Here is a 14,535-nt window from a genome sequence, read left to right as displayed (position 1 = left end):
CGTCACTCGAAATCCTATCCGAAAAATTATTGAAATTATATAAAAATAAGAAATCTGGAGGCTTATTTATTTGGCGACAAGTGGCACTCAAAATATATCCAAAAACCTTATTTTAATATAGTAGTTTAATTTAATTAATCATATTAATTCAATTTAAATAATAAATTATGTTTGATCTATGGCCTTTTGGCCCCCTCGGTTGGAGATAATTTTTTGTCAAATGACTATGTTTGGCCTATAGCCCTTTGGCACCCTCGGTTTGAGATGGTATAAAATATAGCATGGCTATTCATTAAAATATAATTTCTTGCATAGCTATAGGGCTAAAGGGAACCATTTGACCCTCATTCAGTTGGAGATAGCCTCAGTGCATGATTTCTTATAGTGGTGAGGCAGTCTAATGTAAGGTCAAGCTTGGACCGGTCTGGATAGGGTTAAATTATAGCCCAACAGACCTGTAAACCTTGAGCCTTTTCTGTAAAGTGAACTCTCAGCCAACATTATGATCACTTTTAGGAGGGCATCATTTTTTGTATTACATTGCTGCACCAATTATTAAGCTTGAGCTGGGAAACCTTATGAATCACATCATCACTAAGCAGCTTGATGTCGTCAAGTTTCTGGTTCAGAATCGTCACAATGGTCCGATCAAGATCTCTCAGCGCAGCTTGGCACATATTATCGAACCTTCCAAAGTGATTCACCATATTCTTCAAAGAATTAGCATCTGTTGTAATGGATGTGTTTATTAAGATGTCGCAGCCTTTAAGCCCGTATGCTTCGCTTGTCACTTATGTCGTTGGTCAAGCCCACAACACAACCAACTAGCACTGGCGTGTTAATGTCAATGGTTTGTAGAGTCTTGAGCCGGGGGATGGTGTTGACGAATTTCCGGGTGTTGGTAATTTCGTTGACAGTTAATTAATGGCGTGTCGAGCTTCCAGCCTCAATGCCTCGCTGTCGGGGTCCTTATAGTTTGAACCTACTGCACCAACTACAAAAATGGTGCTTAGAATCAAGGTGATGAGCCAAGTTTTAGTTGCCATTGTACCGTTTTAAGTGGTGGATTAGGGTTTCTGATGGGAGTGTTGGAATAGGCCAGGCCTTAAAACTTTCATTTTATACGTATCTGGGAGGTCTTAGATTGAATAGGTGCTTTTGGCATGGCCTAAGCTTGTTGAGTATGGGAACTAATAACATAGCTAGTTACAAGTTTTGCAACAAGTGCGTGGCCTAAATTTATGCTAACAAAAAGTTAGAGGCTCATAATATGATTTCGTGCCAAAAACAAAGTCCATTACAGTTTATCATTGAGGCCTTGTTTGGTGGCTAGGATAAGTAGTAGGATCAGATTAGTTTAATCCAATCCAGTGTTTGGTAGTTAATTGTGAAGAGGGCCGTATTAGAATCGTTAGCCATAATTTTATTATTTGGGTATCTTTACTTGCCTAGAATAGGAATTGGGATAACTTACTTGTAATCAGATATCTTGATATGAGAAATCATATCAACTGAAAAGCTCGTTAATCCGATTCTCTTTTCTTCATTTATTTCTATGTTCTTCGATTCCTTCATTCTCCCATATCCATAAGAAATGCAGAAGTGCTAGTGCAAGCCTATAAACATTCAAATACTTTCAAATTAAGTACTTTACACATATTAAGAACCCCCGCTTGCCAATATCCTAATTAATTTCGGTATTTAAAAAAAAAAGGTAACTTGAAAAACAAAAGCAAATTAAACGAAGAGGGAGATTTATAAGATTCACTCCAGCTTTTTCACCAGATAAATACAATAATACATGGCCTCCTCTCCAGCCTTCATCTCCAAGCTTAGCTTAGAGATTCACTGGGTATTGTTCAATGCAGTCAAGCCATGGGTTCCTCGAGGGCTTCCTAACGCGGCGCATTGACCTCCAAACAATGCTGTTGCATTTGAATCCAGAACCAAATGACAACTGCCAAACCCTATCTCCTCTCTTCACCTTCTCTTTCGCCTCCAAATAAGCCAACTCATACCATATGCTGCTGCTCGATGTGTTTCCAAAGCGGTGAAGCGTCATCCTAGAAGCCTCCATGTTTTCCTCACTCAGCTCGAGGTTCCTCTGCAGCTCGTCGAGCACGGTCTTGCTCGCTGCATGCACGCAAAAGCCCTCGAAAGCCAGCTTGAAGTCCGGAATGTAGGGTCTCTTGCGTGACGCTAAAGACAACACTGAAGTGCCTCCGCCGGAAAACAAGTGCCTCGAAACCAATGTGGCAAAGAAGAGGAGCTGCTCTGAGAACGGCAGCACCAAAGGTCCCAATGTGGTGATGTTGGTTTTCAAGGCTTCACCACCAATTTCAATTAGGTCTTTGCTGATCTTCAGCCCCTTCAATCCTTTTTCGTCTTCCTCTTGGTACACACACCTGTTGCATCACATGTTATAGTTAGGTCAAAACCTAAAAAAGTTAATTTACACTTCACCTATCTAATCAAATAACTTAAGGTGAATATACGTAACTTTTAGTGCGGAATAACAATTTGCTGATGTTTTTTAACAGAGTCGAAATCAACCAATACAATATTTACCATATATCGACCAAATTCCTAAGATAAGTCAAGTTCTGTAAATTATTATCTGATACCATGTAATCTTTCCTAGTATGTCCAAAAGCAGAGTCCGAACCTTACTCTTTTTGTTTTGTCTCCTTCGTACCCAAAAAATAATTACTGGATTAAACCAAAATATTATCTGTCATAGGCCAAGTTCAAGCGCACCAATTAATGCTAATGCTAACTTTTGCGACATGCAGCTCCAAATCTCTAATTCTCTATATTTTAGGATGAAGATTAATTAGTTTATGGGACTTGGGTCCCAAATTTAATTAAAAGCTTCCATTTCTCAAACAACAAATGGAAAATCCTGTACAATTAAAATGTATTATGACTTGTAAGTAAACATATTTCCAACAGTAAAAGCATAATAATCAGCAAGCAAGAGAAAGAAATTTGACAAACCTGAAACTCCGATCATCAGCGCCTTTATGTGTCCGGACAACGTGTTCAAGCCGGTACTTAGCACGGTGATAATCGCGGCGGCGATTGGAGAGCAACACAGCGGAGCATCCCATGCGGAAAAAGCAATTCGCAACGAGCATAGACCTGTCACTACCAGGGTACCAATTATACCCCACACACTCAGTACTCACCACAACAGCATAGTTATTAGGGTTGGCTTGAAGAATGTCTCTAGCCAGATCAACGGCTATGATCCCTGCACTGCATCCCATTCCACCCAAATTGTAGCTCAAAATGTTGCCTCTCATTTTGTAGTGATTTATGATCATTGCAGACAAAGAGGGTGTGGGGTTGAAGATGCTACAATTTACTACTAGGACTCCTACGTCCTTCGGACGGACCCTAGTCTTTTCAAAGAGCTCGTCGAGGGCCCCAAACATGACCATTGAGGCCTCAGCTCGGCCTTCTTTCATGGTTGCCGTGTTTTCAGTCGACATGATGACCGATTTTGGGATGTAGGTCTCGTCTCCTAAGCCTGATGAGTTTAGAATTCTCTTCTGGAATTCTAGGCTCGCCTCGTTGAATTTGCCTGATTTTCTTGCTACCTCTATGAATTGCTCCTTAGAGGCCTAATTAACATCACAAAGTAACATGAACTCATAAATTACTTTCATTTCCAGTAATAAATAAATTACGTTCCCCTTAATTGCAATTAATTATTTTAATTTGAGATTAATTTCCAAATTACAAATGATAAGGACATAAAAAAAGGCCATATACCCCATGAATTTTTTTTCCCAATCCATAAAGGAAAAACTAAGCTAAATGTGGAGGCGGGTCAAATATTTCTGAAAGTCATTCGGTCTAGCAAAATTTAGTAATTTACTTTGGTAATTAGAAGTTTAAAGTTCAAATCTCGTGAACATGTCGAATGAAGAAAAATCGAATCCAAAATGTTATCCCATATCACAAATTAAACAAGTTAAACCAACAAATATAAGATCGACAAGAAAAAAACAAGTATAAGAGTGTTGTAATTAATGATTATAACTTTTCACCATATGTGGATAACGATTGCAAATATAAGATCGACAAGAAAAAAACAAGATTAGATGTTGAAATTAAGTTGTCAAAGTCGTATATTAACACACATAGATGGATAAAGATTGCAAATAAGTCATTGAAAAAGTCACCAAAATTAATCGGTTAATTAAAGTTAAACCCACCTTCAGATCGTCATTAGGCTGAAAACAAGCGAAATCAACGAGGTAGATGGATCGAGGGCGTGACATGAAGTAAACTGACAAAGTGAAAACAAATACACCAAAGAACCCCAGCACAGTAGCTAGGTCATAACGTCCATCATCCCAAAGCTTCTTCCACAGCTCCTCCCTGCTCAAACTTCCCACCTCAGCACTGAACACCAGCACAAGCACAGGGATTGTTGCTAAATATATGGCATGGTTGATGAGGTGGTGGTACCCCAACTTCACATACTTTAGGTTTACGGACTGTAAAAAGTCCGGCAGCCGCCTTTGCACCCTCACTGAGAATGTGAGGGAGCCGGCATTGGGGCCGGACGACTCAACCCCACGGTTGACAATCTCCGTGGACAGAAGATCTTGCTCGCTGGCCATGGTGGATGGGATTGGCATGGACTGGATTGGAGATGAAAGGGGTGTTGATATATATGAGCATGAAAGGCGGTGGGTGGAAAAGAGTTAATGCAAACACCAACCAGAACCAACTTGAACAAGGATTAGTTGGGGGGCTTTTAAGAGCTATAAATTCCTTTTTATGTTTACAGTAATGGAATGGAATTTGTGGGGTGTTCAATTCCAAGTCTTTTTCTTCTTGGTTTTCTCTACTTTAAAAAAAAAAAATTCTTCTGAAAATGGAAAATTAATTGGTTCTGGTTATGGATGAGTGGGAGTGTCACACACTTTGTTGGGTTTCTTGTGAATATTAAATATGAGTCAAGAGCAAAGGAAATTTAAAGGAGGTAGTTGGAGGGAAAGGGGGCATTTGCCCTTCAAGGCCATTAGCTGGCTTCACCAAAGAAGAGGCTTACTATTTTGTTCATCATGAGAAATTATTCGGTGCCCTTGAAACACAAGGTGGTACTCTACACGTTATTATATATGTGGAGGAAGTTTTATTTTTCAAGTGTTTCATCACTTGTATAATAACATGATGTGTAACATCCTGTATTCCGAACACATTAAAAAATCTCTCCACCTACTATTATCATCACCATTTAATTATATTTACCTAGGTTAAACATCGTACAAGAAGTAAATGGAATGCTTTATTAGTGGAGTCCCTTTATAACTGTTAATATCAGTAAAAACATTATAGAAAGCGACCATTTATTTTTCACCGGTTAATGTTGAGGGTAAATGTAATAAGTCTAATAACAGTCAAGTATTGAGAATTGAATCTTCGAAATGCAGGTTTAAGAGGCTTATTCGTGAAGAATTTAATTACAAGACTCGAAAAAAAAGAAGAGGAATATTGATAAAGTTTGTTGAAGATGCTCATTCGTTTGGATAACTCACTTTAATTGTTCTTCCTTCAAATGGGGCAACGATAATAGTATGGTGTGGATCAAAATTCTTTGGTGCTACGTCTCGGTCTTTCTTTAATATTTGGTCATCAGTGAGGAAAGTCAGCTGGTCATTTCGTACATTAACAAAGTTCTATCTTAAAAATACTTTATCTTTATCGTCATATTAACCCTTGATGTTTATTAATTTGTCTGTTACAATATAGACTTGCGACAAATTTATATTTACGAGAAATTTTTTAATGTGATATTACAAATCTATTCATGTTATAAACTTATAAAAAGGTGGGTTTTTTTTAACACAAAAAAGTGGTTTATTTACTAAGGTATTTTTTAGCCAAAATGATTCATGAGATTAACATAACTCATCAGTTTGGTCTCTGGGATTTGAAAGCGATAGAATTAGTTCATGAGTTTGTTCACGATCAATCATTTTGGTTATTCTATGAAAAAATCTCTGTTAAATAAGACCAAATGATGAAAATACTCTTAATTTAATAAACAATGAGTCAAAATGATGAGAAAAATTGAGGGGATTTTTTTCATTATATCCTTATTTAACGAAGATTTTTCATGGAATGATCAAAATGATTGACGGTAAACAAACTTAAGAACTAGTTATATCGATTTTAAATCTCAATCACAAAAATAAAGAGTTATATCAATTTCAACGATCATTTTTATTAAAAAGTCATTTACTAATTAATACATAACCAATCAAATATGTCATTCATCCACGTTACAACATTTGAATTAATCATATCACATGATGATGTGATTGTCACATCAAACAAATTTATCATATTTTATGTAGTATTAAAAAATAAGATATATTATACTTCGAGTTAACTGTAACATCGCGATCATATATAGTTGTGTGACAATAACAACGAAGGCTTGATCATGACTTGTCTTGAATACTAGAACTAATACCAACCCCCTTGCAAGCTTCCCAGTTGTCAGCCTTTCTTTATTACGCATGGGACTTTTTGCACTGCCAGAAGTTCCATTATTACAACCCTAATACAAATTGCATTGTTCCATATTTGAGTTGTGTAAAGCTGGAATGCTCGCTGTACGGCACCTCATACAGACAGTTCAAAGCAATATATCCAGTAATTAGTCACGTGCTTTTGTTAGATAGTCACGTGACTGTACTGTATAAGTAAGTCATCATCACATTAGAAAAATAGAGATTCAGATCCTCTCCGGATCTCACACTACGGAGCCAGCAGACTAGCAATCTGAACCGTTCAATTTAAGTTTTGCGGTCTTCATTAGCCTATTTTACTAGCCCACTTGACACAATTTCTCTCTCAAACACCTAAATATCTCTCTTGAACGGTTCAGATTGGTAGATTCATGGGCTTTAAAGTGTGAGTTACAGAGAGGATTTCATGTTTTACCTTTCTTTGGATAACAATTCATGTTTTACTTGAAAAGGCTAAATTCACATGCAATAGCTGCAAGCCTACAATGTGTTTTGAGTCTTTGACAACATAAAAATTCTTACGGTAGGGTTACTAAAACCACACCATGATTCTACTGGGAAAATGCTTATAACTTTACTACACGATGTTCAGGAGTGGCTCCCACACCCTGCACTTCCGCTTGCACTCCTCCCCTTTTGTTTTACGCTTTAGACATTAAAGGAGAAATAATAGACAAGGGAAGGAGTGCAAAAGAGAAACCGGGAACGTGAAAATCACTATCCTATAATGTTTGATATAGTAAAAACATTTCATCCAAGGCAATGTAGTATTGTAGCAGAGTAGGAAAGGCATCAGAAGATTAGACGAGCAACTACTCATAGTCATCAGGGTCAAGTCATCCAACTACTCATATTGATTAGAGAGAATATAGCTTCGATAGATAGAAACCTCTTCATCCAGTCACTCATACTAGCCGCAATTTCTCAGAGGAAAATAAGTACAATAAGGAAATGAAATTAAAACTTCACAAAAAAAGTACATGCTCGTTTAGAAGTTTAAAAAGGAATGAAAACACTTTTGGTGGAATTGATTTTGAAATCCAAAAATATTTTAATTGTGTTTTGAAAAAAGTATCAGATATATGCTTTTTGCAAAAAGCACTTCAAGTGCTTTTTCAGGATCCACTTGAATTTTTACTAAAGATTGGTTTCAAAGTTATTTTCACCAAAAGTATTTTCAGTCATTTTAAGAGTGCTTCCAAACGACATGAACCAAAGATACTCATGCAATTTTGCCAACATATGAAGACATTCATCAACTTCTGTTAGTTTCTCATACGAAATGCATCCAAATTTACCGTTTCAAGTGTCATAAACATTACCACTTTCTACAAGAAAATAACAAAAGTTGACATTCTCGAATTGAAATCATTTGTAAACTAAAGGGACTATATTCAATGCAATGTAAATACAAGGATAAAAGCGGAAGAAAACTACACGAACTAAAACAGTGTTTCATTTTTGGGTCAAAAGCTATAATTGGGCCTAACACCAAAGCCCAATTTAATTTTGGCCCAAACAGAAATAAAGTCCAAGTTTATTTTGGGCCGAATGGCGGGTCTAACCGTCAACTAGATTCCTCTGGTTTTCCTCCGTAAATTTCTGTCACCTTCTTCGTCTGTTTGCTGACTCTCTCACCCACTCACACTTCCCACTCTCTCTCTCACTCTCTCCGATCCTCATTACCTTCACCTCCCCCGATCACCGTCGTCTTCTTACAATGCCCGGTGACGAAAAATGGTGCGTGGTCACCGGAGGTCGAGGCTTCGCGGCGCGCCACTTGGTCCAGATGCTGATCCGATACGACGTGTTCCGGGTCCGAATCGCCGACCTGGGCTCCACCGTCGATCTAGAACCTTCCGAGGAGAACGGCATTCTCGCCGAAGCTCTGAGCTCCGGCCGCGCCCAGTACGTGTCCCTCGACCTTCGCAGCAAGAGCCAAGTTCTTCAAGGTCAGCTTTCTTTCTCGTCCAATATCTTGAGATTGCATCAATGGCGGCTGATTTGTTATAGCGTGATATGATTTGTGCGTTTTGCTTTCAATCTGCAGCGTTTCAAGGTGCGGAGGTTGTGTTTCACATGGCGGCTCCCAATTCGTCCATCAACAATTACAAGCTCCACCACTCGGTCAACGTAGAAGGTACACAATCACAATGGTGAATTTTACGTCTTGTTGTTACCAAATTTGGTTTAGATCGATAAATACTTTCGTAATTCGGGTTTAGTCGATAGATTTGATCGATACTTGGAGTGTGTTTTTGGGGTTTTATGCAAATTTTTAGTTTTATTCAAACTATGCTTTGATCTTGTTCAGGAACACAGAACGTGATTGATGCTTGTACTGAGCTGAAAGTAAAGAGACTAATCTATACTAGCTCCCCGAGTGTTGTTTTCGATGGGATTCATGGGATTGTTGACGGGGATGAGTCGTTGCCATATCCACCTAAGGTACTAGTATTTGCTAATGAATTTCCTGTGATGTAAGAAACACATTGTTTCACTACGATTTTGAGAATGGGTTGTGTTTTGTAACTTGTTTCAGCACAATGATTTCTATTCGGCAACGAAAGCTCAGGGAGAAGAATTGGTGATCAAGGCAAATGGTGTTAAGGGGCTTCTCACATGTTGCATTCGCCCTAGCAGCATTTTTGGACCTGGTGATAGGTTGCTCGTTCCGTCTTTGGTAGTTGCTGCCAGGGCAGGGAAATCCAAGGTAAGTAAGATGGCGGTCTTGTTACTTTAGTCTTGCATCTCCCTTACACCATTATCAGTTAACACCTTCTTTCATGATAACACCTTCTTTCACGATATCTGATGTTCATTGTTTTCTCCTTTTATCTCAATTGAACAGTACATCATTGGTGATGGCAACAACATATATGATTTCACATATGTTGAAAATGTGGCACATGCGCATATATGTGCAGAGCGAGCTCTTGCATCAGAAGGGACAGTTGCAGATAAAGCAGCGGGGCAGGTACCATTATATTATTAAGTTTTTTGACACCTGGGATGAATATAAGAGAGGGTGAGCGGCTGTTAAGAATTGTAGATGATGAAATAAAGAGAGGTTTTAATTACTCAACTGCAATGATTTATTTACTACCATAAAAAAGATTTGTTGGATACTGGTTCAATACATTTTCTGAAGCTCACAAGAGAGCCTTGCATGCTTCGGGAAGTGCAAGCTTTTTGGGGAATAAACTTTCAAAGTTGCATTGAATTATCTGACTGTAGATGTAAGAATAAGATGTATCTTTTCTACCAAGTCATTCCTTCACGTTTTCTTACCTTATATTTGCTCTAAAACATGGGATGGTCATGCTTTTGAAACTTACTTTGCATGTCTGCTTGATGTCAAGCTAAACTATATGGAGACGGCATTTCTAGCTAAAAGCCTAAAAGGATACTGCGTTTGCAGGCATATTTTATAACCAATATGGAACCTATCAAGTTTTGGGAGTTTGTTTCACTTATTCTAGAAGGTCTTGGCTATGAAAGGTACTTCCTTTTCATAATCCTTTCATTTTAAACAGACCTTAATGTAATCACCATACTCCTCAATGCCTATTATAATGATTGTTCAAGTTCTTTCTTTTTGTTTTCCCTGAATGAATGTTGTTTACAGGCCAAGAATAAAAATCCCTGCATTTGTTGTGATGCCAATTGCACATATGGTGGAGTTGACATATAAGCTGTTAGGCCCATATGGGATGAAGGTTCCACAGTTGACCCCTTCGAGAATCAGACTTCTCTCTTGCACCCGATCTTTTAAATGTTCGAAAGCACAGGATCGAATTGGCTACACACCCATCGTATCGCTTCAGGTTCAATATTTTTTCATAAAAAGAGTGATAAGTCCTTTGGTTAATACAAGAGAATTGCGCTGAGCACTCTAGATGGTGGATCATCCAACATTTATATTCTTCTCTTTCACCCCTTCACCACCTTGAACATTTGAACCTGTGATTAGGATGCTGTTTGTGCTATATTAGAATATGGAATGTGTCATTAAACTTATCTCTCAAATTGGTGAGCACTTAGTAATTAAAAAGGTCTAAGCACTCTCATCTTGTCATTGTGCATTTTATGTTCAAATTCTGGATAAAGTGCTTTCTTGTGACACACTGTTATTTACTTTATTCAGGACGGTCTGAAAAGGACAATCGAGGCATACCCACATTTGAGGGCTGAACATCGACCGAAAAGAGGAGGACCATCTAAAGCGTCAATATATCTTGGAAGTGGAAGGGGTATGAATCTTCAGTTTCTACTCATCTTACTTTGATGTTTTTTATAAGTTAACTAAATTCAGGCATAATGAAATCCTTATGATTGACTCTGCATGCACAAAATAACAGTATACATGCACTCATGTATCACACTTATGGTTTTGACAGTTGCTGACACATTACTCTGGAAGGATAAAAAACAGACCTTTAAGGCGTTATTTGTTTTGATTGCAATCTACTACAGCTTCATTGTACCTGGATCTACAATTATTACTATGCTTTCAAGGGTTCTCCTGGTAGCTTCAGTATTCGTGTTCATTCATGCTGTTTTACCAGAAAAGATGTATGGCCTATTCCCCTTCTTGTATTCACATTCTTTAGTTGCTTTGTCCGAAAACTGCTGTTTTCCTCGGCTCTCATAATTAAGTGAAGCTGACTACTAACTACAAAAAAAATGTCACTGCCTCCAGATTAGGATACAAAATTGAGAAGCTTCAGTCATCACATTTCCACTTATCAGAAGAGACGTCGCAACAAATTGCCAAGTCTGTGGCTTCATCATGGAATGCATCTGTTAAAACTCTGAAATCTCTTGGCCAGGGAGATGATGGGATATTGTTCCTTAAGGTATTGATCTGCCGTTCCCATCTTCTTTTGTGCTTCCTGCTATATATTCTTTTGATAGTGTATAAGTTCACGTATTGCATTGATGCAATACTTTTAAGGTCCAAAACTGGCCTAGAATGTACCTGAAGGGGTGCAGAATACATATACTAGTAATTTGTAGAGTTGCAGCTCTCTTCTTCCTTTTGTTCTCTTCTTTTCTGATGTCTACTTTATATTTACTGGTGATGTTGTAGGTTGCTCTCACCCTATTGGTTCTTAGCTTCCTTGGAGTGTTTTCACTTCAGAACTTATATGTTATAGGTATCTCTCTTCTCTCTTTCACTCACTCGCAGAATTCAAGGCATCAGGATTTCATTTGAACTTTGAACCATATTAAAAGTTCTGACATTCTGAAATTCGGTCCAGTTTTATATAGAAAATCATTAAAATTCATCTAGAAAATAGAAGGGAACTTTGGGAGTCTGAAAAACTGGTTTGGGTAATTAATGAACAAACCAATGTTTAGGACATTGAATTTATGGTATTTAAATTTCTTCCAATTGCCTGTTTTTGGGATAAGCTGTTAGTGAACTAGTCTCAGCAGGATATTGTGTAAATTTTAAAGAACCGGTCATTTGATGATTCTTAGTTCTTCCACCTGATAATTTAGCCGTGTACGGACTTGGTTGGATGGTCACGGTGGTACTTTAATATTTCTTTGGACTGACATTACTCATCCTTTGGTAGTTTAGGCATCAAAAAGTTTTTTTCTGCCCTGCCTTGACCCTTAGTGTCTTTGTTTTATTATCGTTCCAGGAGTTCCCGCTGCCTTTATAGTTTTCTACGTGTATGAGAAGGAGGAGCAAAAAATTGACGACATGGTCCTCGAAGCTCTCTCTCGTGGATGCAAATTGAAATCAGATATTGTCAAAAAATTCTGTACTTCCAAGAAGATTGACTGACTGCTGATAACTACCATATTGCTGCCTGACTACCACTGCTTGCCTGAGAATTCATCGAGAATTGCGGTGTTCGATATGATTGGTGTGCCCTGTATTCGCTTTTCTTTCTTCAACCCCAACCTCACTCCAAAGAGATAGGAAAAGAAGAAAGACCCCATTTGATTTTTTTGACCCTTTTTTTTTGAACCTGCATTGTATGGTTTTGTGTATTGCTCCATTTCTTTTATTCCCATGGAGTTACTTGCCAGGTTGCCATGTTTTCTGTTAATATTATCCAAGTATGTTCTAGTTCCTTGTTCTCGTGTTGATTATATAACGTCACTTTCATAGCTTAAATGCTAGGTTTAGTAGAGTATGCACATGCGGGAAGTTGATTTTGGCCATTCATGTTTATGGAACCCGTATGTCAAGATCAGCGTGCATGTGGGCGACTAATTATAGCATTCGTTTTCATGTTGTTATAACTCATCATCCATGATATCATAATAACTGTAGACAAATTAAAATGACACGACTAATTGTGCATCTTAGTGGTTACAATCATGGAGTCAAACCAAGAAATTATTTATTTGGTTGCACGTTACATCCCTAAACTTAAGTTCATATTAGAGTTTGCTCATTAAATAATTTGGGGACAACTTTTTGTAGGTAATCCAAAGCCAAAGAAAATTTTCAGTGTGCCAAGAATATGGTTTGATATACTAAGTGTTATAATATAAGTGAGTTAAATTATTTTTTTCAAGTTTTCAACTACTTATATTATGATATTTAATGTATCGGATCGTATTTTCGAACTAGAAAATCTTTTCGAAAGCCAAAGGTGTCAATCAATTCATGGAAAATGATTGACATCCGAAAGGACAGCCATTGAATTTCCAACAAAACAATAGTGACCACAAATTGGCCACATTGTTTCTTTCGGCTGTGGTACCAATGCAATCGGAATACATTGTGCATAATTTATAGACAATTTTATAGCATCCCCCACCAAATGCCTAGAACCGAGGTCAATTCTTTTTAAACATCAGCTAGGAAATTTGAACTCCTATACAACAGAACGAAATATTATCTTGATCATGTGGCTTAACTTATGCGAAAATTGATACTATGGAAATAACCGTATTTAATTTCTTACGCATCTCTATTGTTTTCATTTAATTTTTGTTCAATCTGATAACAAAAAATAGTAAGAAAAATGCTAGGGAATCAAGCTTTGTAAACCACATATAAGTCATATATCTAATAAATGTGAGACCTACTTGTATTGTGGACCATATTTCAATTAGAGAGATGATTGTGATCTACAAAATGTGGTAGACTAAATTTTTTTCTTGATCCCTATGGTAAGACATTACTTTTAAATCGACCCATGTGGTAAAGTGTTAATCTTAATCCAATGGTGAAGTTCGTTATCAATCGAAGTCCAAATTAAGATTTTTGCCAAAATCCCATCTACATACAGAGGTAAAAAGGTCATTCCATTCTTTTTTCTTTTCTTTTTGGTAATTCTACTTTTTTTATAATCAACAAAAATAGAAGAAGAAAAAAAAAAAACGGAAATCCCTCCCCAATCCCTACCCTTGTAAGCCACAGCCACAGCCCACCCACCACCTTCCCCCCTCTCTCTCTTATAACCCTTGTCATCCCATCCACCAGTGTTCTTAAAATGAAACTAAATTCAATGTTTGCATAATAACTTATATTCTAACCTAAACGCGGTAAAGTATTTTGTGAATTTTTAAATCTTGAATTTGAACTCTTGGCTCTCTTGAAATGAGAAAGTCTGATAATATGAACCTTGTAATTTATTTTTATTTATTCTTTTATTTTAGCTCTAAAAGTTTTAAAAATAAAAACAATTTATGTCCATATGACACTTTATGATTGGTTGATGAAATCAATAAAAACGAAAATAACAATTTTGCCCCTACAAATGACAGAAGAATGAGAAAAAATCTAATTTGAACCATGATTGATAACGAATTTCATCACAGGATTACAATTAATAGTTTTTTCACCACACGACTAAATAAAAATGAGTGTGTGAGATGTATAACTTGAGTTATACTCTTATGTACGACTGATTGTAAGCAAAAAATACAAAAGAATTTATCAATCTAACTTCTAATATTAAACTCATATAATTAATTGAAGTATACCGTTACAATAACGTTTCGAATA

The 14,535-nt window shown here is 37.1% G+C and overlaps 2 protein-coding genes across 2 annotated transcripts; one reads left to right on the top strand and one right to left on the bottom strand.

Moving 5' to 3' along the window:
* Positions 1-1,603: 1,603 nt before the first annotated feature.
* LOC126631754 (3-ketoacyl-CoA synthase 10-like) lies at positions 1,604-4,675 on the bottom strand. The gene is made up of 3 exons (XM_050301893.1): positions 4,224-4,675; positions 2,998-3,626; positions 1,604-2,405 (listed from the first exon to the last, which is right to left on the bottom strand). The coding sequence occupies exons 1-3, from the start codon at positions 4,650-4,652 to the stop codon at positions 1,838-1,840; spliced, it is 1,626 nt and encodes a 541-aa protein (XP_050157850.1). The 5' UTR covers positions 4,653-4,675; the 3' UTR covers positions 1,604-1,837.
* Positions 4,676-8,159: 3,484 nt separating this feature from the next.
* Positions 8,160-12,646, top strand: LOC126631752 (3beta-hydroxysteroid-dehydrogenase/decarboxylase-like). Its single transcript, XM_050301891.1, has 12 exons — positions 8,160-8,506; positions 8,605-8,694; positions 8,869-9,002; positions 9,097-9,267; positions 9,406-9,531; positions 9,976-10,055; positions 10,183-10,381; positions 10,702-10,807; positions 10,955-11,129; positions 11,257-11,413; positions 11,647-11,713; positions 12,209-12,646. The coding sequence occupies exons 1-12, from the start codon at positions 8,275-8,277 to the stop codon at positions 12,352-12,354; spliced, it is 1,683 nt and encodes a 560-aa protein (XP_050157848.1). The 5' UTR covers positions 8,160-8,274; the 3' UTR covers positions 12,355-12,646.
* The last annotated feature ends 1,889 nt before the right edge of the window (positions 12,647-14,535 follow it).

This window comes from Malus sylvestris, chromosome 8 (genome assembly GCF_916048215.2).
Source record: "Malus sylvestris chromosome 8, drMalSylv7.2, whole genome shotgun sequence".
Lineage (NCBI taxonomy): Eukaryota > Viridiplantae > Streptophyta > Magnoliopsida > Rosales > Rosaceae > Malus > Malus sylvestris.
This window is presented reverse-complemented; position numbering and strand designations above follow the sequence as displayed.

Coding starts and splice junctions, on each gene's coding strand:
- LOC126631752 (XM_050301891.1), top strand. CDS start 8,275: ATGCCCGGTGACGAAAAATGGTGCGTGGTCACCGGAGGTCGAGGCTTC. Junction 9,532..9,975: donor CAGATAAAGCAGCGGGGCAG/GTACCATTATAT, acceptor CTGCGTTTGCAG/GCATATTTTATAACCAATAT. Junction 11,714..12,208: donor TCAGAACTTATATGTTATAG/GTATCTCTCTTC, acceptor TTATCGTTCCAG/GAGTTCCCGCTGCCTTTATA.
- LOC126631754 (XM_050301893.1), bottom strand. CDS start 4,652: ATGCCAATCCCATCCACCATGGCCAGCGAGCAAGATCTTCTGTCCACG. Junction 3,627..4,223: donor AGCCTAATGACGATCTGAAG/GTGGGTTTAACT, acceptor GATGTTAATTAG/GCCTCTAAGGAGCAATTCAT. Junction 2,406..2,997: donor GCTGATGATCGGAGTTTCAG/GTTTGTCAAATT, acceptor GTGATGCAACAG/GTGTGTGTACCAAGAGGAAG.